This window comes from Micropterus dolomieu, linkage group LG12 (assembly GCF_021292245.1).
Source record: "Micropterus dolomieu isolate WLL.071019.BEF.003 ecotype Adirondacks linkage group LG12, ASM2129224v1, whole genome shotgun sequence".
In the NCBI taxonomy this organism is placed as follows: Eukaryota; Metazoa; Chordata; class Actinopteri; order Centrarchiformes; family Centrarchidae; genus Micropterus; species Micropterus dolomieu.
Window position 1 is genome coordinate 8779162 of NC_060161.1, and position 25060 is coordinate 8804221.

At 41.3% G+C, this 25060-nt stretch overlaps 1 protein-coding gene across 5 annotated transcripts in view; it reads right to left on the reverse strand.

The window, feature by feature from the left end:
* camk2d1 (calcium/calmodulin-dependent protein kinase (CaM kinase) II delta 1) overlaps positions 1 to 25060 on the reverse strand; it is a 105463-nt gene that overhangs the window by 43819 nt on the left and 36584 nt on the right. For all 5 annotated transcript variants that reach the window (XM_046063775.1, XM_046063772.1, XM_046063773.1 and 2 more), the window contains exons 3-4: positions 14739 to 14798; positions 7552 to 7606 (exon numbers count right to left, since the gene is read on the reverse strand). In XM_046063775.1, coding sequence (XP_045919731.1) covers positions 7552 to 7606; positions 14739 to 14798 — 115 coding nt within the window. The remainder of the gene's footprint in view (positions 1 to 7551; positions 7607 to 14738; positions 14799 to 25060) is intronic.

The window sequence follows — 25060 nt, forward strand, 5'->3', positions numbered from 1 at the left end:
GTCAGCGTAGTGTCCAGAGCACGGAGGCGCTACCAGGAGACAGGCCAGTACATCAGGAGACGTGGAGGAGGCCGTAGGAGGGCAACAACCCAGCAGTAGGACCGCTACCTCCGCCTTTGTGCAAGGAGGAGCAGGAGGAGCACTGCCAGAGCCCTGCAAAATGACCTCCAGCAGGCCACAAATGTGCATGTGTTTGCTCAAACGGTCAGAAACAGACTCCATGAGGGTGGTTTGAGGGCCCGACGTGGGGGTTGTGCTTACAGCCCAACACCATGCAGGATGTTTGGCATTTATCAGAGAACACCAAGACGGGCAACATCCTCCAGCATGAGCGGTTTGGCGGTGGGTCAGTAATGGTGTGGGGTGGCATTTCTTTGGGGGGCCTCACAGCCCTCCATGTGCTCGCCAGAGGTAGCCCGACTGCCATTAGGTACCGAGATGAGATCCTCAGACCCCTTGTGAGACCATATGCTGGTGCGTTTGGCCCTGGGTTCCTCCTAATGCAACACAATGCTAGACCTCATGTGGCTGGAGTGTGTCAGCAGTTCCTGCAAGAGGAAGGCATTGATGCTATGGACCGGCCCGCCCGTTCCCCAGACCTGAATCCAACTGAGCACATCTGGGACATCATGTCTCGCTCCATCCACCAACGCCACGTAGCACCACAGACTGTCCAGGAGTTGGCGGATGCTTTAGTCCAGGTCTGGGAGGAGATCCCTCAGGAGACCATCCGCCACCTCATCAGAAGCATGCCCAGGCGTTGTAGGGAGGTCATACAGGCACGTGGAGGCCACACACACTACTGAGCCTCATTTTGACTTCTTTTAAGGACATTACATCAAAGTTGGATCAGCCTGTAGTGTGGTTTTCCACTTTGATTTTGAGTGTGACTCCAAATCCAGACCTCCATGGGTTGATAAATTTGATTTCCATTGATCATGTTTGTGTGATTTTGTTGTCAGCACATTCAACTATGTAAAGAAAGGAGTATTTAATGAGATTATTTCATTCATTCAGATTTATGATGTATTATTTTAGTGTTCCCTTTATTTCTTTGAGCAGTGTATTTCAGCAGTTATGGTCATATGGTATATGGACATTATTTATTCAGCTGAAAGAAGTTTCCATGTGCTTCCGTGAGGTTATGGCTAAAAGCCAGAGTGCTTCTCTAAGTGAGCAAGGCTCACCTGAATCTAAGTATAAAAGAAAGAATCTGTCTTTCTTTCCTTGTCCTATGATTTTCTCGAAAATGGTTCATCTGATCAACTGCAGTGTCAAATTTGGTGCAATTTGGCCAGATGGTGCCGCTAAAACATCAAACTAAGCTTTGGACTGTAACCTCTGAACTATAAATCTCAGAAACATGTTGGAACCATGTTGACTCTACAGATGAATTGTAACTGAGCCATTGGAAGTGTGCACTCAGCCCATGGTCCCAGCTTTCAGCTACAATTGGTTAGTGTGACCTGTGACCTATGACTAGGGCTGGAAGATTTGGCCTAAAATAATAGTCACGATTAACTGAACATTTGACCTTGATTACGATTAATGAACGATTATTTTGTTTTTGATTGTTGGTTTTTGCCCTCATAGTCAAGGTTTTTACTGTAAATATGTTCAACCCTTAAAGCTGGGTTTACTTTTTTAAATTAACAGATGTAAAAAAAAATTGATCATCTAAATATTAATTGATAAGGTAATGTTGACGTGCACAAACCTGAGGCATGGTTCCCCTATATTCGGTGCATCGCCGCTGCTTAATTATGACCGCTGCTACTACAATTTCACACAATTAATATCAGTGCGGTACTAACGTTATCATCACCCGCACACTGTACAAGCATGGTAACACTCAACGCTTTGCTAGCTTCCTCTTCTCAATCATCAACGGACATCTATGTGACCGGTGCTGTTGTAAGAGCAGCTTTATTTAATAGCAGTGCAATGTGTGTGCAGCGAGTGTGAGGGCGAGCGATTCATTAAGAGAGAGAGCGGCAGACAGTGAAAGCAAGCGAGTAAATGGTCAGTCTGGCAGTTAATCTGCAGTGCGGGTTACAGTGTGTCCGTTAATACAACGAATGTCAACAAATGTCTGTTTCCCCAAATGTCGGAAAGTGAAGGCGGTTAGCACTAGCTAGCATCTCCCGGAGCTGACTGGAAGGTGAGCAGGACTGGAGGGGGCGGAGTCACGTGAATACACAGGCAGAAGTATGTTTTTAAGGGGAAACATTAACAGGATTAAATAACCAAAATAACCGCCATGGGAAAATTACGTCCATTAGAGGCTCTGAATTTCATTACTTTGAGTTACTTTTCAATTTATTATCCAGCCCTACATATGACCCATCGACTGATCGACAAAACCCCCAAATGTCAGGTGTGATGATGAACTTCTGAGACTTAACGTTACATTGTTTTAATAAGTCATGAGTCCAGCCTGTACAGACTAGTACTGCAAACAGTGTAGTACCAAACCAAATCTGCCGAGGCCTTCTTAGGAAAAAAACCTATAGACACTAAGGGGAAAAACAGAGAAAAAAGTAGACCTATCAGGTCACATTTAACTGCCCTAAATCTGAACAGCCAATCTGCTGCTGTTTTGACTGCAATGCATTACCTATGTCACGTTCATATCTAATGGTCTCATGTTTTGCAAGCCAATCTGTGGAGACAGTGGCTTCTGTAAACACAGCAGCTTCATAGAAAAGTTATCTGCTAGCCTGGACTACAGTGTCTCCCTCATCAGTCCAGCTGCTGTCACCCTGACAAGGAGAGAGACAGCGGCAGAGAGCTCAGGGTGAGAGGTTCAGGCAGCTTCTACTTCTGTGCTCTGATAGTGACCCCCGAGCGTGACCTGTACCTGAGCCGTATCTTACCTATTACCTTATCTCACAAGCGCTGACGGCACAAAGCCTGCCAGCTACCATGCTAATAAAATCAACTAAGACACAAACTCGCACAGACAGTCGTTGCATGCTAACTTACTTCCTTTCACTTGGCACCACACACACCCCCTCTAATTTAGTCAGGTTTCATCTTGTGTGTTTATCTGTTAAATAAATACTTGTGGATATACCAACTTCTTTTATGTAAAATACCAAATTCTTCAACTTACTAGCTATTGATGGTCATTTTGGTTATAGCTATTAAATTATTCCTTAATCAAGAGTTCCAAATTAAAAGTTCAGTATATTCTATGAGACTAAATTAGGTATTTGGCTATAAAAGTTAAATTCTATTAAAATGTAAATAGTAATAATAATTATTATATAATGAAATAACTGATGCCATTTAATCCCCAACACAAACCCACACACTTGTTTTCTTGGATTCTGTGGGTCCAGGCGAATCTATCCAGGTATCACTGCCTATTTGCATCTAGATTGATTAGAATGAGAACAGGCACACGTGCTTAACGGCGACACCCTGCTCTGAATGGTCATCCCTTCCAAACTCCCACGCTCCGCTTCTGACTTTTAATAGAAATCTGTAGTTTTCAAGCCCAGACAACCCTGACGACATCATCAGGGTCAGACTTGCCGAAGCTCCATCAGAGCCAAGGAAGACATGAGACAAAAGGTCTTCACAGGCTGAGTAATACTATCCTTGTAAAGCAAACTGGCCTTCACATGTGACATCAATGGAGCTGCCTTTTAAAATGTTTAAAAATAGGCCAGCAGGTTTGCTGAAAACACAGAATGACTTGAAACATATTTCAAGGCAAAACCTTTTCTATGACCTGCGGAAAACATTACCACTTGAGTCTTCAGGGGTTTCCATATTAAAGGTTCATGCAACTTTTAATGACTTTGGTAGCTGTAAAAAGGTCTGCAGAGTCTCATCGTTACTGTTGGCCTTCATTCAGCAACTAGGAAGTGACCCGTTATGTCGCCATGCTTTCACTCTGCTCAACAAATGTAAGGTTAATATCAAAATGTTAAACCTGTAAAACCTGTGGAAATATTATATTTTAGTTCCCTACTCAGTTCATGGTCAATTTGCATCGACTGCAGTGTTATTATGTCTTGTCATCCGGCCAGGAAGGTTTTCCATTTTGAAAAACAAAGCGAGGAAAGTTTTTACTCTGTGTGTTGTCTTTTGGCCAGGAAAGGAACAGCCTCTGCTCTTTTTTTATTGCCCTTGGCAAATTAAACGCAGCATTTAAAATAAATTCAAGCAATTTCCTTTCTGGCTTCCAGATTAGACTGTAAACAGCTGACAATACACAGGAGACAGGAGGAATGAAGAAGATGTTGAGTTACAGCGGACACACACAGGCGGCGTGTGCCGCGGATTGGATCCGTCCTCAGCCCTGCGTTAACTCACACTGGAAGCGTCTCAGAAGCGTTTCAGCAGCGGAGCGTTTAGCCTGCCCCATGTTGCTGACTTGTTGTTTATTTGTCTTTTTGTATGCTTCTGCTACCAATCTCAGCTGATGATCCATTTTTTCCCGTGCCCTGCAGGGCTGCACATTCCAGAGAGCATTTCAGAATAAGAGCGTTTTGCCTGCCTGATTTTGCTGAATTGTTTAGACTTAATTAATTTGGGGGGCTCTCTGTGCCGTTTCTGCTATTGACTTCCTTCCCGGGTCATCTGCTCTGTGCTGCTTGACGTGTCTTCCGTCAAAAATAGACCTGCCGCTTATCCTCCGTGCAGCGGGGCAGAGAGCCGCTTCAGGGACGCGCTGCGGCGCTTCTGGTGTGAGCACAAGCACTGACTGAGAATGGCAGCAATTAAAACCGGCAGCAGCGAGACAGCTGTAACGTGGTGCACACGCCGCCTGTGTGAGCCCGGAGTTATTAGGGAGTTAAATTAAATGAAGTGATAGAAAGGAAAGAATAGTGATTGCTTTATGAACACCACATAAAAAACACATTTGTAATAAGGATGACAACTGAATACAGAAGAAGTGGGTAATGAACTTAAGTTTTGTTTTATTTGCTGAAATTGTCTTAAACTTTACTTGGACAGGCCGCCCAGGTATATTTGGCAACCCATTTTAGCATTTTGAAGAAAAACATGGAAAGAATTGTTATCCTTATGTCACTACAAAGACTAAGGAGCTGGTTGTGGATCTAAGGAGAGCCAAGGCACCAGTGACCCCGGTTTCCATCCAGGGGGTCCCTGTGGACATTGTGGAGGATTACAAATACCTGGGAGTGCACATGGACAATAAACTGGACGGGGCCAAGAACACTGAGGCCCTCTACAGGAAGGGCCAAAGCCGTCTCTATTTTCTGAGGAGGCTGAGGTCCTTCAACATCTGCCAGACGATGCTGAGGATGTTTTATGAGTCTGTGGTGGCCAGTGCTATCCTGTTTGCTGTTGCATGCTGGGGCAGCAGGTTGAGGGTAGCGGACGCTAACAGGCTCAACAAACTGATCCGCAAGGCCAGTGACGTTGCAGGGGTGGAGCTGGACTCTGTCGATGGTGTGAGAGAGGAGGATGCTGTCCAAGCTACATCTCATCTTGGACAATATCTCCCACCCACTCCATGACTTGCTGCTCAAACACAGGACTCATCCCCCCAAAATGCACCACAGAGCGCCACAGGAAGTCATTCCTGCCTGTGGCCATCAAACATTATAACTCCTCTATCCAAGTGTCTGAAAATCAGTTATTAAACTAGACCGCTATCTATTTTCTGTGCAATATTACCTGTTTAATAATTAATGTGCAATATTCTCTGCTGCAATTTATTCACTTGTCCTTTTTGGTTCACCATAATAATTAATAATGTAAATATTGTACATACCCACAGTCCTTTATATTTGTGTTAATATTTTATATTTATATACTCTTTATCCATCTACCTTGACAAGTGTGCAATTGTGACAAAAGAATTTCTGTTTCTGACTACATGACTGTTTAAAACGGGTCAGATGCTCTGTGTAATTAAACTACATTTTAAGCACCGTAAGTAAGTAAACTTTATTTATTTAGCACATTTCACAGACAAGAGGGGTCACAAAGTGCTCCAAGGTAAAAAATAGAACATAAGACAAATAAAAACAACAACACATAAAATACAAAGCCATAAACCTAGTTAGATGTGTCTTAAGGTGTTTTCTAAAGGTTTAAACACGGGGTCCAAGGCTCCAAACCAAACAAAGTGTTTTAAATCGTGTTCTGGGAATAGTTAAAAGGTCTTGGCCTGAAGACCTCCGAGAGCGTGCAATAGATCCAGGATGTAAGAGGGAGCTTGACCATGCAAGGCTCTGTAAGTAATGGTTAAAATTTTAAAATGCACTCTCAAACCAATTGGAAGCCAATGAAGAGCCTTAAGCACAGGAGTAATGGGTGATCTCATGTTGTACAACTTGCAGTTTGTCCATGAAGGATTTGTTTAAACAAGTGTACAGTACATTGCAGTAATCCAGACAAGAAATAAAAGCATGAACAAGCATCTCCATCTCTTCTTTAGAAACGCCGTCTTCACGATTAACTAATCGCGTTCTTTCAAATTGCAATTTTGATTCAATTGCGGAGCACCTGCTGCTGTAAAAATTTATCTCGGTGAAAATATCCAAAAGAGAAATCGATGTCTTTTCTTTGACTTTGTAAAATGTACTTTTCTCCGAGAAAGTAAGCAAAGCAGACACATACAGGGAGAGAGAAAAAGGAAGAGACGGGGAAAGCCGGTGTGTTTGCAGCAGAGGTGTAGTTGTGTGCGTGTGTGGAAAAGAGAAGGGAAAGGAAGCAGATTCAAGTAGCCTAGGCTAGTGAGTAAACGGTAAAATAAGGTGGAGAAGTAGAATTAAAATGTTGAAATAAGAAATAACCTGAACTGTTGGGCGAAGTAAATTTCATGGTCATATACATCTGAAAATTCCATCCGATTTAAGAACACCAAGTACGAGAAATCAGACTAAAATGATTACATTCCTGTAAAAGCCATTTGTCAATCTGGCGGTCATGAGCTGCAAAATATTATATATCAATAAAAACATTCATTCCTGAATTTGGGGGGGATACTATTTTTTTTTTTTATTAATCAAAAATGAGCACGGGGTGCGAGCTACGAAGCAGATGTGTTTGACGTAGCACACAAAAACTATGATTTACTTTCAGTTGGACTATAATGTCAGCTTTATTAAGGTGTTCCCCTGCATCCATATCTGCATACATGTCACAGTATGAAAAGCACAGGTGTAAATAATAAAAACGATAAAATAAAAATACTGATGCCATCGGATGCGGTCGTGTATCATGTGCTCAAGTATCTACAGTACGTGATGTTTCTGTGCAGCATGTGAACATGGTGAGGGCGTGTGATGACTGAGCACACAGACAGATGGAGCAAAGAGGGAGGCGAACATGCCACGTCTGATCTCCCATTAGTGACAGGACATCTGACTGGCAGCGGTCAGTTTTCTACCCCTTCTGAGCATGACATGAATGTGGTATTCCTCTGTGTTCGAGCATGTTCTTTTCCTTTATGCATGCATAGACATGCGGCAAAAGGCCCCGGGCCTGTGTTTAACCATGTCTAGTGTCCTGTTAGTGTCTGAGGTGTAGAACTGAAATGCAAAATAAAAATCCTGCACTTACAAGTCAAAGACCAGATAGTGGAATCCTTCCTCTGATATGCTGTCATGGAGCCGCACTGTGAGGGAGGGAAAAGCAAGGGGAGGAGACAGAAAAGAAACAAAGTTAGTCAGTTACACAGTTACACATTGGCAGCAGCAGGTAACTGTGGGAATTATGAATACTTCTAACACAAACTGAGCACTGAACAATAGTGACCTGTGCTGCTCTCAGTGTGAAGTGCAATTAAGGGTTTCAGACACCACTGGTGAATTTAGCTTTCTCTGGATAAAGAGCTTGTTGCCGTTTCACACATTTTTTTTGCTAAGCAAATTACAGTGAATAATCTGTAGATTAATGGCAAAATTCAGCATTTTGGTAATATGTTTGCTTTCTTTCTGAGCGAGATCAATGAAAAAAAAGTCAATGTCAATCTCATGTTTGTATATTTGGTACAGAGTTGGTTTACGGCTGTGCATAAAGAGGCTCAGTCCAAAGTAAAAACACAAAACAACTTCCAACACTAAATAAAGCACACTGTATCTCTGCTACATACATGCTCTTCCTTGGCTATTTCTTTGTTGTTGTTTAAAACTACTTCTTGGAAGAAGGTTTGCAAAGCAATTTAAGGAACTCCACGGTCATTCAGTCGTTCCATACATTTACACTGTGAAGCTGCTCAGTGCAACCACAAAGCAAAGATACAGACAAGCTGCTTGCCTGTGCTTTCAGATTTTATGCTAAGCAAGGCTAATCACATCCCGACTCTAGCTGTGTACTTAATGCATAGACATGAGATCTTTTCATCGAATAAATGTATTTCCCAAGGTCACACTACTTTCACTTCTCTTTCAGAAATAAAGTTCAGTTCCCAGAACCTTCAGTTATTCCTCTAAGTGACTGTTCTTGTAAAAAGTACAGTATCAGCACATATAGAGGCTTAAACTGCACATTGTAAAATGACAAGGTTTTCTGAATGTTCTTGAACAGATGTGGCACTATTTCACTTTTTGTTCTTTCAACGTTATCACAGAGAGAAGCTTTAAAATAGACCATTTATTTACTGTCAGAGACAACTGTACAGCAACCACAGAACAAGCATAGAGTCATGCACTGCATCAATAAAAGCTCTAGTGTCTAGTCCCTTTTTATGAATACAAAGATTTTCTGAGGCCAATCTGCCTGGGAGTGCACACTGATAATAAACTGGACTCTGAGAGCAGTCTTTTTCTCAGCAGGCGGAGGTCCTTCAACATCCGCCAGACAATGCTGAGCATGTTCCACGAGTCTGTGGTGGCCAGTGCTATCCTGTTTACGAGGAAAACACAGCTGTAAGATTTTCTCACCGCTATTCTGTCTTTACATTCGGAGTAATGTTGAAACGTTTTCTCTTAAATCAAGAGACAGCTGGTGTGCATGGGTCGCAGGTGTGTCGCGTTGAACATTACGTTGCGGCATTACGTTGCGTTGCAATGGCGACCAGCTACACTGAGGGGGTACTATCTGCAATGGAAAACAGGATGGCGGGCGAAAAGCGAGTCGAGGCAAGTTGAGCTGGTACCAGCAATGGAAAAGGGCTTTAGTCATTAAACTGGACCTTGTAGTGCAGTATCTTCTGTTTTAATACTTGTGGTGCAATATTCAGTTTCAATACTCTGGCTTACTCTTTCCCAATATTGTAGTTTAAGAATTTTAATCCATTTCACCTCAACACTACCTCATCATAATCATTATTACTACCATTTATTCATTACTACTATTATCATCATTACACTTCTGTTAATACTGTAAAATATTGTACATAAAGACTACTGTTATATTTTTATATTTTCTACTTACCAACTTTCTATTATTTTGTCTATTGCTTTAATGCATTGACGTACAAATAAATGTTATCTTGATTAGAGCCTAATGAGCTTATACCTTTTTATTTATTTATACAAATGCCAGTATTTTTTGACTGAAGTTGACAAGAAACGTTCAGATTTCCCACTTTGAAAGTAAAGGGAAAAAAAAGGTATTTGTTGATTTTCTGGGTAAGGGTTACTACTTTGTCAAGCATTTGGCATGATACGCTCCTAAATGTTGGCACAGTAAGCCAATGTTTCAAATACGATGATGGTTACGGTCTGCCAGTCAAACTGTACTTTCTGCATCCATCTACACGTTCTCAGACCTGATTTATACAGAATACTGATACAAAAATAAGCTATTAATACTCACTTTTATTCTCTCTAAGAGGCTGCAGATCCAGATATGGACACATACTGTATGGATGTGGATGAGCTGATCAGCTACATATTTTTAATGGATATGGCCTTAGAGCCCATATTTGTAGTTTCTTCTTTCATTTACATTATAGAAAAATATTTAATTTATTTATTAATCTGAATGACAACACATTTTAAAATGTGCTTGTTGTTGGCTATACCCAACTCTTGAGGCTATGGCTAAGTTCTGCTGTCGTCAAAACCACCAGACTTCATTGACAAAACCAGCAAAACACAGGAGTTGCTGGTCTACTGCTGCCGTGCTCGGTTAGTTTGCTTTGTGCGACTTCGGTCTTTTACATTTACATTTATTCATTTATCTGACGCTTTTATCCAAAGCGACTTACAATTGCTATACATATCAGAGGTCGCACACCTCTGGAGCAAGTGTCTTGCTCAGGGACACAATAGTGGATGTCACAGTGGGGAACTGAACCCAGGTCTCTCACACCAAAGGCATGTGTCTTATCTATTGCGCCATCACCACCTGTGGTCAAAAGGGTTAAAACTGCCAAACTCACATAAAAAAAATAAAAAAATCGATCAAGGCAGCAGTAGACCAGAGAGGTAAAATTACTGATTTTGTCAATGGAGCCTGGTGGTATAGCAACTGTTTCTGGTTAAACAAAAAGGATCTCACTTCTTTAAAAAAAAATGCACAGGTGCTCTGAATGAGTTTGAATGTCAGAAAGCAGGGCCGTCTCATTCTCTTTGAACGAGAATAGGATGAAGGAACCACAGAGGTAAGAACGCCGCCAACAGGGAGGCTTCAATGAGCTAATTAGCTACACTTGCTAATGACATGAAATGACATGGTGTGAAGTGACAAAGAGGACGAAGCTGAGACTAAGCATGATGCCTCTGACAAGGACTGGAGTAACTACTATAGCATAAGCTGAGGGGTTAAAGAGGGTCTCTTGCATGATTGACTGTTCCAACCTCCAGACAGCGTTGGAACATGCTCATTTCACTCTTTCAGTCAGGCAGCTTTGATTGGTAGCTAGCACAAGGCAACACACTTACGGAAATGTATACTCAACTTATTAGTGATAGTCCTGTAAACTACAACCTAAAGGCAAGCATATGTCCTTAACCTCTTACCATTCCTGTAAAATTAGCCTGAAAAGCCTACTGTGTAGCCTTTGTGTGTAGCTGTGTGTGCTTTGTGTGTGCATTTCCACTGACTGAAACTCCATAGGTAATTCAACAGACAGTGAGGGACTGACTGCACTTTGCGGCTATGAATGTGAAGTAGGATGCTTCGGGGAAAAGCTCATTCCAATTTTAGTGCTCAAGAAAGGTTAAAGACAAACAGGCACCAACATGAAATGACAGATGAAAAGTTTTTTTTTTTTTTATTATTTAAAAAAAAAAAAGATCCCCCCCCGGGGGGATTTTCTGACATCTCCGTTAACTCGTCTCCAGATTGACATCCAAGATCTTCTATCACCACATCGACCTTCAAGGAATTGGGGCTTTCCCAGAGCTGCATGTTATGTGAATGGAATAGTAATGAGAGTAGCGCTACCTGCTACCAGCCAGCCAATTCTGACGTGGGACAGATGGGAGGAAGGAGGGGGGAGTGTGTGCACGTGTGAGCAGGTGAGTAATAATCTCCAGTGACGGATTCACAGCTGGAATCGATCAGTGTTCACTCGCTGTATTATTTATGTGAGGGTCTTTTGCATTATTGTTTTATAACTATGTCGTCATGTTTTAAGAGGAAAACTACAGTTCAGTCAGAAACACTGACTGCTCTGCAGGAAGATATGTTTGGCGGTACGGCTCTGTTCTGAGACCTCCCTGCCATTCCACGTGCCTACATGGGAAGCCTAACTAAGCATGGCAGGCCTGTCAAGCTCTGGATTTCTACACATGTTGAAGCGCTGTGAGTGGTGCCGCAGTAACAGCAATGCTGTATATAAAGACTTGGTGTCTTTATACAGACACTGGTGTGTTTTCTTTGTAGCTTTGCTCTTTTGCTCTTGCATATCTGCTTCTGTAAATGCCAAACATGAGCATGTCAAGCTAATTAGCTTGATACCTACAAAAGTAATCCAACGTAACCCTGCACATATTTTAGACTTATTATGGGGTAGTGGCCGAGTGCCACTTCATGAAGCTGACCGCAGGGTTTATCAGCGCTAGGTAGCTAGCTCATGAAGCTGCCAGTCCCAGTTGTCTTTTCAAAAGACAAAATGGACAGTTTACAGCTTGTGACAATGGGTTCATTATTTCAGACAAAAACACCGTTCCAACAATTACAAACTATTTTAATGCTAATACTGCCTCGTTGTAATCTGTAAAATTCCACATGAGGGTGGAAATCTCAACAGTTGTAGTAACGGTGAATAATGGGGAATGGGCTAAGCAAACGGTCAACTGTTAGAAAATAGCCCAACACGAGCAATCAGTTGTAACAAATAAATTCAAATTTTCTAATAAAGATGAGCATTTCTTAGAAAAACTTTCTTCAGCTCTGCGATGGACAGTTATTTTCTTTTAGTCAATTCAAGCTCAACATTGTTTGGTTTTGTGTTTTATAGTCATTTTAAATAACTTGCATTTCAATGACCTTACTGTTCAAAATTTACAAAACAAAAACAAATATTAATGCAATCTCTCACAATAAAGTTTATTGTTAAAATATCTTAAACATAACTTTAACGCAAAATTTTTAGATTATCTTTTAGGATTTTTATTACTTTTAAATATCAGCATCATCTTCAAAGTCCTGTCTGTCGGGCCCTAAATGGTTCTCTCCTTATCTACCTGCCAGAAAAAGAGTTTCTGCTGTTATCCAACCACCTATTCAAGCTGCCACTGACAAAAATGAAATTATCACGTTGCTCTGAAGTAAAGCTTTGGTTTGGTTCTGTTAACAGACATGGCAACCCAAACCTCTGTAAAATAACCCTCTCGACTAAACCTAAATTCTAATTCCAGGACAAACCAGCAAACCAAACAAATCTCCCTATTCGTTAGTCACTCACACCCCCTCATCCCTCACTAAAAGAAAAGGCACCAAACAAGTAAATGCCAGTTTTCACTGCGTGGCAAAGTCGTTACTGAGGTGATAATTACAGTTCCTTGGCCTTTGTGGCTTCTGAAGCAAGGAGGGGAGGGAGGGGGAGGTGTGTGTGTGGGTTAGGGGAAGAGAGCCATGTGTGTAGATGAGCTCTATTTGTAGACATAGTCATTACACAAGCCAGAGCATAGGGTCATTTATCTACACCTACCACAACAATATGGATTTCTACGCTGTGCTTCCTTGTATTAATCAGGTCGTGGGGACATAAAGCTGTTCATGCACTCACACTGTAGAGCCTCAGCTCCCATTCAGAGCTGGAAGTAAAAAGGCACTTGATTCTTCTTCTTGTGTTTGCTTGGTATTTATCTGTAAAATATCTAACAATTACAACTTTTATTTCCTCTGTTAAAGCTTTTTCTTATGGACTTTCTTCTCATCTGATTTGAGGGCCTAAAGCTGCTGTAGAGTTACTTGTCAGATGGTCAAATAACCTTTTCTGTAACATTCTGAAACAGGGCTACATTTCTTTCACGCAGATCATAGATAAAGTCAGCTAGAAGGTAGGAATGAATTAAGTTCATGAGTTTTTCCTGTCTGCTTCAAAGGCATAAGCAGTGAATGGGTGATATGTTGTCTGTCATATGTACAGATTGCAAAGCCCTTTTCAGGCAAATGTGACATTTCTGATTGTGGAATCTAAAATATAAACTAGGGCTGTGATAAAATCTTATCAAAATGTCACATCATTCAATAATTATTCTTCAATCATTATCAGGATAAATTTCAAATCGTTATTTCTTTCTAGTTTAAAGGCGGATTTTTGCTCCTGAGTGAAAGTTGAAGAAACCAGATGGTTAATTATTTGGTTAAACTTTTCTTTATGGTCAGAGTGTGACAAACACTTGCTGCCAAACAGTGAATCACTTCACAAATCTGAGGCAGAACATTCAAAACTATAATAATAAAATGTTTTTTCAACCAATGTGCAATAGAAAAGCACTAATTTGTTTGAGATTCAAATGAATTAAATCAAACATTTATTGAACATTTGTTATTGATTGTGATAATTCTCATTAGTGTTTCATTGCCCTAATATAAACACGACTTCACAAGGTCCTCCAAAGTGACAAAACAACTGTGTGTCTGTATGTGTGAGCAGAATGTATTTCTAAATATGGTTAATGGTCATATGGCCATCGCGTACAAGAGGGAACAGCTACGGATGCAGGAATATATACTCTGGCTTTCTTGCACATATAGTATGCTGTTGAAACCACTTGGTAGGAAAATGTGAATCCAGCATACGTTTTTAATGCATGTTCCATACATCTCTGAAACCATCTTCAGGCTAGCCTGTATGTTTTGAAACACTATGGATAAAGACACGGGGCCCAAGCTAAAAGGAAGAAGCTGAATAAAACATCACATGCAGAAGGTTGGTGCAGCAGCGCTCACTGAATGGTTTGGAGAGAATAACGTGAGGCCTTTACAGAGACCAGATCTCAACCCAGCTGCACACCTGTGAAGGATTTTAGAGCAACGTGTAAGACAATGCTCTCCACCACCATCTCCATAACAACAAATGACAGAATCTAAAGTCTCATCTTCAGATCAATGCTGTGATGTCTGTGACTGTCTCTGATGCTGTGTGACCTTAAATAAAAGTGGTTTACATAAATGAGGGAATATCTGGTAGAGAAATGGTGATTATCTCCCCAACAGAGTTCCACAGACTTGAGCCCTGAAGCTGTTCTGGAGGCTGATGGTGGCCTTGCTCCATACTGAGACACTTCATGTTGCTTTTTCCAGTCATTTGTCACCATCTGTACATTAAACCTGGCTCTGCTTGTAACATTATGAGACAGAGGACAGAAAGAGATACAGTAAATCTAACGGGGAGTACTAGTTACCGATGTTGGCATGCTTGAGCAGGCGGCAGATCCTGGCCTCCCGCTCCAACTTCTGGTGATCTGTGGAGACAAAAAGACAACATATTTGTCACATCTGTCTGCTGAGCCCTCCCTCCCTCCTTCAGACTTCTCTATAGAGACCTCACATATTAAACACCGCCTCCCTCCTCCTCCACTGTGTCCCTCCTGCTGGGAAAATGTAAGCAGTAAAACTAACAGTCATAAATCATTAATGCATGAGGAGATGAATTTGAGGAAAACCCTGGAACGTCTCCCGAATTTCTGGTAATACAGCACATGTTCACTGGTCAAATCCATATGATGAGGTGGCAAAATGAGCAACTTCACTCTTCTATAAAATGAAAAGTGTTTATGCTTTTTTACATAAGCCACTTATACTATCCTGAAAGAACCAGATATAAAAGAGAGACAGTGTAACAATGAAAGCCACGTCAGTGAAAGTAGCACAGAATACTGCAAATTAACATATTGCTCTTGTATTTAGCACCGCTGAATTAAAAGCTACAAGACCTGTAACATGACATGAGCCTGAGATGACATCACTGCTCCCCTTAGCTGCCTTCTGCTTGAATTAATATTATACTGGTCCTTCACAGCCCACAGGAGCTCTGGTGCATTGCATTACAACTGAAGTAGTCAATTTCCCAGTAGTCAACACTTATGAATAAATTATAGCAATAAACTTAGGCATAGGTTCACTAGTTTCACAAAACAATCCAGACTCAAGGTCCACTTGCTAGCTATATAAAGAACTTTCAACCATATCACACGGTTTTCATCAGCAGAGTTGGGATTGCTGAGTCAAACTACTATTTCCATGGTCAACACAAACATGGACAATAAGTCCTAATGGTGCTACAGATGAAATCCCCAGCTTGTTTGCTAGAATGTCACAAATCCTTCTCCATGACAAGAGAGCAAACTCCATCCACTGATGAAGACAGTACGGATGCATTTGTGTGGACCTTGGGTTGGGACTGTAGAGACATAGAACTAATAACTTTGACAAAGGCACGACACAAATACATGGTTCACTCCAAGGTGTTAAAAATGAAGAGCAATCTTTTCCTTTGAAAGATAAATCTTATACCAAAACTTACAAAGTAAAGAAACAAACAGAACTGAAGTGTGGGATAAATAGTACAATAATAACCAACTCGACTACCTTTATCTGTCATGCATCACATAAAAATATGAACAAAACTGCTTGATTAAAATAATTAGATTCACTTTCTGTCCACTAATCAATTAAAATCGACCAATCGTTGCAGCTCTAGTTGTGTTGAAGCCTTTGTCAGCGTCTCTATGTGAAAGCAGCCGCTGAAGGCAGAGAGTGAACATCTCTCTCATCAGCTACTTGATATTCATATTTAGGCCTTGATGTTGCTAAATCCAGATCCTGTATTTGACTGACTGTGAATAGGCCTCGTTATTACCAAACTGAGAGGATGTGAAGTACCGAAATGTTAACATCCACTTGCCAATTTGCTCTTCAGAGAAGTACACTCACACACTGGCGAGTTTCCAACACAGGTCCCATCTTCTGCCAACACCAAATCACAGTTTCCCCCTGCTGTAGAGAATAGCTTCTGATCTATGTGCATCGTGGCCGTTGTTGATATCAAAGAGTAACAGTATTCGATTATTTAGTTAGTTAGTTGCTCAGAATTAATGTGGGTGCTCTCAAGACAACCCGGTTTCAGTCGCAGGTCGTCACACATGGTCAGGCACCAATGGTGTCACTGGGAACCCCTTTAGCATCATTTTACAATACTACAAGTATTATATGTCAGGTGACGTAGTATAAAGATCGACAAAGTACACACTAGGAGGAGGGGCGGGTCAAACAAACACTGGACTTTCACCTAGGAGACCAGTGTTCTTTTCCTGTGTGAAACCAATAGTCACTATTGACTTCTATTAGACTTAAGTTATACAACATATGTAATTTACGTAATTAACTTTAGTTAAGTAAATGAAGTTACATAACTTAAGCACTTATTTTAACCCAAACAATGGTTTTTCTTAACTTAACCGAGTAATTTTGTTGCCTAAACGCTCAGTTTGGTTACGTTTAGGCACCAAAACTACTCGGTTAAGTTAAGAAAAACCATGTTTTATTTTGAAAGACTAGCTGGACGTTGTATATTTATTGTTGTTAACCTGACCGGACGTCAGGGCTGGGCGATATGGCCAAAAATGTTAACACGATAAAAACATTTCCTATCATTTGTTATCGATAATCCAATCCACTTTATTTATATAGCACAATTTAAAAAAACAAAAAGGTTACCAAAGTGCTTTACAGAGATGATATAAAATATGCTCAATATATATTGTGATAATTATCACAATATATGTCAAATCATTATTTCTTTCTAGTTTAAAGGCTGATTTTTGCTCCCGAGTGAAAATTGAAGAAACCAGATGGTTAATTATGTGGTTAAACTTATCTTTATGGTCAGAACGTGACAAACACTTGATGCCAAACAGTGAATCACTTCACAAGTCTAACAGGTAGAACATTCAAAACTTCTTTTTCAACAAATGTGATTAGTTAATCTTTCTAGAAATTTCCCTAAAAAAGGGGGCTCCCATTAAAAAGTGACCCAGGGTTCTTGACTAAGCGTTGATATGTGACAGCTATGGAGTGAGACCGTGTTGCTCGGGAATGACTGAAGTCAATGCAGGGAGTTGCCATTACTCCCTTGTACAGACAGTTATGACAGTTACAACATTCCCCTATGCGTCCTTTAGACAAAATCTTTCACTGACCATTTCATTTTACTTTTCACTGGATTGCCACATTTGATTTTACCCTTAAAAACATCCAGCTTACTGTCACATCCGTCATTGAAAAGGTCAACAGAAGAAAATCATTATTTCCAAATGAACACAGGTTGATTTACTATGGCAATAACACCAAAAACAGGATACAATGGAGCCAAAACTGCAAGAAGCTTAGACTAACCTCAGACATTTAAGAGGCATCACTGGGCTCATCTCCAATTCAGCTGATTTGCTATTCAAATGAAGAAGCCCTGAGGATGTTGAATTAATGGAGACGATGTTACCCAAAAGAATGTTGAATATTTAACAAACAGCTCTTGTAAAAGTATGTATTATTCACCACTGTGAGACATAAATGGGCTTGACGCAGTCATATTAAAAGACATTTTTCTCATGTCTGCTCATCATGCACTACAGTCGGGTGGGCCGTACTGCCTTAAAAATATATTAGGACACTTCAGGTTATTTTTGCAATAATGACATTCATTAAAATTGAATTAATTAAAATACATATTATAGCAGTTCGAGGTAGAGCTAATCATAACCAAGCAATTAACTCCTCAATACTGTTAATACTGTCATATGATGCTCTAGGGATGGAAACGTCAGCAGTTAAAGTGTCAGTCTGGACCAAATGCAAACAATCAACTAATAAACATTTGTTTGGTTTCCTAGGAAACTTTATTTTTGGCTTCAGTTGTTCAGACTTGGCCTCGCACGACTCTAGCAACAGAAGTGGTATTATTCATCTTGGACGACTCCACAGAGGTTAAATAGCTGAGTTTCCCTACCAGTCGGCCAGAACTGAAGAAGTCTCTCAGATGAGGGACGAAATGTCTTCAAGTATAGTCAACTAAGTGCAGTTGCCCTTGATTTTAACCTTCCTTGGATAACTATGACCTGGATGACTGAGGATCTTCACAGACAACAATTAGATGGTTTGTCATGAAACAGTTTGGACATTCATGGCCCCCAGTAGGAATTTAAGCTGGAGTTATTGTGTGCGCCTCTATTTTGTTTGATAAGGGCTCAGCATTGTATGCATTTGAGGTTCTGTTCCATCTGTCATTTGATGGTTTCGTCTGCATTTTACTGTTCCGGTTTTTTTGCATTTTCTTCGATCTGTAAAGCACTGTGCAGCTTTAAAAAAGTGCTAAAAACTGTATGTCAGAGGCCATTAAGTTCATTTACGTTTGTAGTGCTAAAATGTATCACCGGGGGGAGCTGTGCAAATGATGGGTGCAGAACAGACTCAGAGAGAGAGGAGGGAGGGGAGGAAAGAGGGAGAAAGACAGCAAATGTTTAATGTGTACATGAGGAGTAGGGTGGGGGAGGCGGGGGGGTCAGGCAGAGGTTGATTCAGCAGCTAAATATCACTTCCTGGTTTTATTTGCTCTGTTTTTCCTGTGTTTGAAACTGTATCTGTTAAAATGGGTGTGGCTGCTGTTTCCTTTGCAACATTCTCCACTGTGGAATATATTTGAGGATATGTCTAAACAATAAGTGGATGATTAGTAAACTGTAAATTAAATTTCAGGTTCATATTGGTGCATAATGTGGACTCCAATGGGTTGACAAATTTAGCTACAGACAAAAAAAAAAATGCTGCTGGGTAAGTTTAACATTTGACTCTCTAATAAACAGCGAGTGTAATCTCAACTGGCACCAATGGGACAGGCTTGCGCTCCCTTGTAATCCCATCTAGTTTCCAACCAGATATGATCACACCACCTCCAATCTCGCCTCGGTTTACATGTCCCTAATACTAATCGGACCAATGGGATGTGCTTTTACAGGGGCTTTAATCCTCGTGGTCACCGGGTGAACGCTGACTTGGCTCTCCCTTTCTCCACATCATCCTTCCCGTCGGCTGCATGGCACGCTGCTCATCTGTGACATAACAGGATTTACAGCCTGAGCGGTGCTCCCTGACCATCTCCAGCCTCGCTGCAGCCACAGGCATCTGAGCTTTTCACTTCCTTCTTTTGCTTCAGTGTCTTCACTGTCAGTCTGCTGTAAGTTAGCGGGACATTTGGAGCTGCTTGACAAAAAAATTGATGTATCATTTACTACTGTAAGTGGCAACGTGCGATTCCACTTACATCCATTCAGAGAAGTCACATGAGTTCAAAGTGATGTCTAACATTTTCACTTAAGCCTGACTGATGTTTGACGCAGGTTCCAATATTGAAATTTGAATCACTTAATTCTGATAACAATGTATCAGCAGATATATATTTTACATAATAAGCACATAACCTACTAAAGCATTTCTTATAAGGATGTTTTCCTTTTTGTGTGTTAAGAAATGCACTATATTAAAGATGTGTAGTATAGTATAAGTAACTTGTCAGTGATCTCTGGTGGATAAGCATACGTCATGGAAACACTTTCTAAATTATCTTTAACATAAGTTTGGCATTTATAGTCTACTTGTTCTTGGACGGCATACAAAACTTGCGTAACTGTAGTAAGATAATCAGACCACAACATAAATGCTTTTGGTGCAAAATGAAATCAACTTAACAAGCTTCACTTAGAATCGTAGTGCTATGAGTCAAGCAGCATGTTGACTAAAAATAGGTCTGAGAGTGAAACTTGGATTTGTTTCAGTTTCTTAGTACTTATTTGACTCAGATTTGTGTTGTTCTCCATCTTCACCGTAGTTCCTCTAGTACTGCTGAAGCTATGTTTTATGTAATAGTAGTCCAAACCTTTGCCTTCAGTGGTCAGAGGGTTAGGGTTATAGGCAGGTTTGAGGAAAGTCGTTAAGCTTTACATTTAATTTAGCATACAGGTATGATACAGCGTTTATTGCCTTCTCAGTACTTAAACATACAGTAAGGCAAAACCTAAGGTTCTAGGCTAGAGCACTTCACCAAAGCAAAGATGGAGCATGATTCACCCCTCAAGCCCTTGATTTCTCTCAATCATAAATCCAAGCCCTTGGTGTGATTCACACTGGAGCTGGCCCATTTAGAAAACTCATATGAGCTCCAGAACATCGTCATGAGGGCGATGAAAACAAGGACAGCAGCTATTTTCAATACAGCTGGCTGATCAAATGCCTCCACAGCACAGTAAAGCAGCACATCTGGTTCTCAAGGTGGACACACACACACACACACACACACACACACACACGTCATATGCTGTGTATTTCAGGGGTGGCCAAACTAGTGCCCACAGCCCAACTGTGGCTCACTGCCCAATTTTAAATGGACCGTGGTGAATTTTTGAAAATAAACTAGAATATGGCTCATTTCTAATTCTAATCGTGATCTGACTGCAACATGGGCGCCGGCGCCTATTGCGGCCATTCTTGACACTGCTTGTGATTCCACTCTTCATAAGTGGCCAAGAAGCGGCTCTCCACTCTGCAGAGAATGCACACCTAGTCTGTTTTTGAATGAAGCCGTGTCAAGTGGCACAGAGCAGATCGAGCCAGGTAGGAAGTCAGGCACATAAAATGCCATAGAGGATCTGGTCCTCCTTTTTCAAAATAAAAACACCATAGACCTACAATGATGGAGAAGGAGCAAAGGGTCTCTGATCAGCACCTGTGTAGGTCCCCTGACGAACAGCTGTGTTTGTTCAGCCTTGGAAAGTGAGCAGGGATTAATAGAAATGACTTTCTTGTAGGAAAATAAAGACTTGAGAATATAATAAGGGTGCCTGAAGGTGGAGAACCGAAAGCCGTCTTTAGAAGACATTTCTAAAAGAAGAGGTTTTTTTTATAAACCCCATCTATAATAGTTATCCTTGAATGGCAGAACTAGGAATGCTCTAGTCAGATATTGCAATCACAAAACTCTTTCCTGGATCACTCTACTGATCTTTGTTCCTGTAAGACTGGCAGGGAGCCCAAACACACATCCTTAGACAAATCTGAGCACACCGGCTCATGAATAAGATAATAACTTGGGGGATATAAACAAGCTTTTCACCGACAATGTGCCGATACTCATTGTGCAGCCTCACAGAGGGGTAGTAAGCCCGTCTCACCGTCTCTTGTGATGCTTGAGCTGACAATCATCATTAGCAATCATGATCATCATGGCTTTATTCACTGGTGGAGCTGCTGATGCACTGGAGATTCTCGCGTGTGGGTGTAATTGGAGGCACCGTAATAAGAGGGCCCTGTCAAAATCCAATTAGCTGTAGCTATCCCGGATTCTCTCCATGTATAAGCTGATGGAGAAAAGGAGAGAACACACTAATCAGATGCCTCAACTGTTTGCTCCTAACATGGGGAGTGTTTGTCTGTGCGTGTGACACAGGGCTGCACGTCCTGCATTCAGCTGGAAGCACTTTTACACTGCTACGTGGATCCTCCCTGAAGGCCATGTTATATGTATTTGATCACCCACCTCATCTGCTTTTATTTATCCTGGAGCCAGATTTTCAACATCTGACCGCAAACATTTAGCAAACAAGCAAATACAGTATCCAGCTCAGGTCCTTGTCTTAAAGTTTCTCTCAAGCTAAATTTTTCCCACCTTTTCCTTTCCTCATCTTTGTGTGTACAAACGAGTGCAGCACCATGGATGCCTTTGGAATACTTGACTCGTTGAGGAGGATAACTGGTTTTTGTCAAAACACTCCGCTACCCTTCTAGTTGGCTTATGTTGGATAAACCTATGCTGAACTTTGCCTCTGCACTTTGTGGTGAGCATATCTTATACCACTGATGGTGTGAAGAGAGCCTTAAGAATTGCAGCAGATGCCATGCTAAATATGCCAGCTTTACCTATCCACCTCTAAACCCTGCAACAAACCCGAGGGCAATAAAGGAAGAATTACATATTTTATTGATATGTGCTGTAGACACCCGTCTAGCCGCACCAATTACTGTGTAGAGCTTTATCTACCCAGAGCTGTGAATCCCCAGAGTGTTGTGCTGAGAATTCTGATCATATTCTGCTCCACCGTATCAGTTTGGGCTTCTCCAGGCCACATCATGCTATACAGCAATACACACTCACACACACACACACACACACACACACACACACTTCCTCACAAATGCAGCGACTATGGCTCAGTTGTAGCCCAATCTCTGTGGCCTCAACCAGAGCCTGGGGTTAGCCACTGCATCAGCTCAGGGACCAGACATAGAAGTCCAACCCACACATGAAAACTGACAGCCGTCATACTTCTGATGTCGTCATTATAGTAACGCGGGGTAACAAGAGGGGAAAAGTAATACAATGAAACATGTAGAATGTTCCATGTCAAGCCATGACTCCATGTGTTAATACCACATATTCAAAAGCAGCAGTAAGCTTTCTCTGAATGGCACCTCTGTACTATGTGTTAGTGATGGAGACAGCATCTATTTAAGCTTCTGCTTCCACCTTTACCTGCCGTGTCAGCGCATCAGTAGTCAAACAACAAAAAGACCAAACCAAAAATAACAGAGTAATCAGTCTGACTGCTGTGAACATAAATACTGCGGTGACACTCGTGTGTAACTCTGTGTGATGGATGTGCTGACACTGCAGAGGACAGTGATAGGATTAGGAGGGAACGAGTGTTTCGGTTGCAAAAAGGAAGTTACCGACAGGTGTGTGTTTGACATGATCAACAATTTATGATGTTTACCTTTTCTCCTAAAGCCCCATTTGGGAGTAATATAATTCTGTTAAACTCGCTTCATTTTCTTTTGTTTGTGATCTGCCGCTGCGGCCATCAAACAACGTGTGCTTTCTAACCTCCACCTCACATGCATCTCCATTTCTCTGTCAGAAAAAAGGATTTGTCTCGTCTTGGTTGTTGTTGCTGTGATTCACAGTTAGGTTTATTTATGTGCGTCAATATATATGTGGTGCTTTGCGTCGACCATTTACAGCTGAATGCGGGCGTGTAGAGGGCGTGATAGGAGGCTAATTCACATGCGCACATTTCCAGGTGGACTGCAGGCGCACATACACATTTAAAGATATTTATTGGCATTTTTTTTATTTGAGAGTGATAGGAAAGTGGATAGAATCTGGGAACAGGTGATACACACAGCAAAGGGCCGCAGGCTGGACTTGAACCCGGGCCACTGCAATACGGGCCCAGTCTTGAAGATGGGGTTAGAGCACGCTCTACCAGGTAAGCTAACCATGCATGTGCACTTTTAGTATGGATCCTATGCACCATTTTATAAATGGAGGCCCCTGGTGAGAAAGAAAGCTACAATGAACTTTAGAATTTCCAAAAGGACCAAAAGGGATAAACAAAACAAAATGATAAAATATGACCACTACTGTGATTGATACACATAGGAGATAGATACACATATATCATGGCACTAGATGAAAAGTTTTTAAAACTTGTCCTGTGGGGAACATTAATGTCTGAACCAAATTTCATAACAATCCATCAAATAGTTGTTCAAATATTTCAGTCTGGATCAAAGTGGTAGACAGCCCAAAAACTGACCAACCAACTTTGCCAATCTGTGGCTAAGACAGGGGTTTGACAGAAGGAAAACATTCACAGCTAGACAAAAAAAAGTGACCCGATTATGTTTTCAGCAATAAAACATCCATCAGCGACCACTGACATTTCTGACAGACATGACAGGCTGAAAGAGGCCCAGTCAGTGGACATAAAGCCTTGCTAGCAGAAATACCCTGTCAGACTACAGTCTGCTAAGCTCTATGTTCTCTGTCCAAGCTGCTTTCACTGCCTGGCACTCCGGGAACACTTTCCACCAGGCCATTCAAGCTGCGGTGGGAGTTGATATGACAAGTCATTGTGTGGGCAGGCAGGTGGCACCGCCAGGGGAAACTGCTGTCAGCATGCTGCCTGCTATCACCACCAACCAGACACTCAGACGCCGTCATGAGCGGCCAGCGCGACATCCATCATAATCCGTCATCTGACAGTCCAGCCTGACAGCTTTACACACTCAGTCCCTCCTCACACTCATCTCCCAGTTTGGATGAACAGAAGCAGAATATGCTTCAGATGAAAAGGCACTTAAGAGGTTAAGTAGTGACTAAATGAATGATTAAGTGCAGAGATTAATATGGCACAACTTCCTCCTAGCAGACCTATTGGCAATATCTTTAAATTGATATTCAGAGTACTGGTGATAAAAGCACAGACTTGTATTAGGATTTAGGACATACTGACCCAAAGTGCAAACAGCCAATGGTTTTCGCCTGGATGACTTTATTTGCTTACAAACAGAGTTTCAATGCTAATAGCTAGATTGCAGTTATGAGCGATGGCTTGGACTGTTCATGTGATGAAGTTGATGTAGTGTAAACAGGAAGAGGACAGGCCCAGCTGTTTGACAGAGGGAGGGGGGAGGGGGAGACTGGACGGGCCAGCTGGGTTCCTTGTCATTTGTACATTCTTCGTGGTATTTCAACATGTCTTTAAAAGGTGTGATTAACTTAGAAATAAAACTGTTTAAAGAGCTTAAACTGCAGCAAATTTAAGAATGATGTATTTTAGATTTCACTGCCAAGCACAGTTAAATATTTTAAACTGTATATTTGGCTTTCCCATGG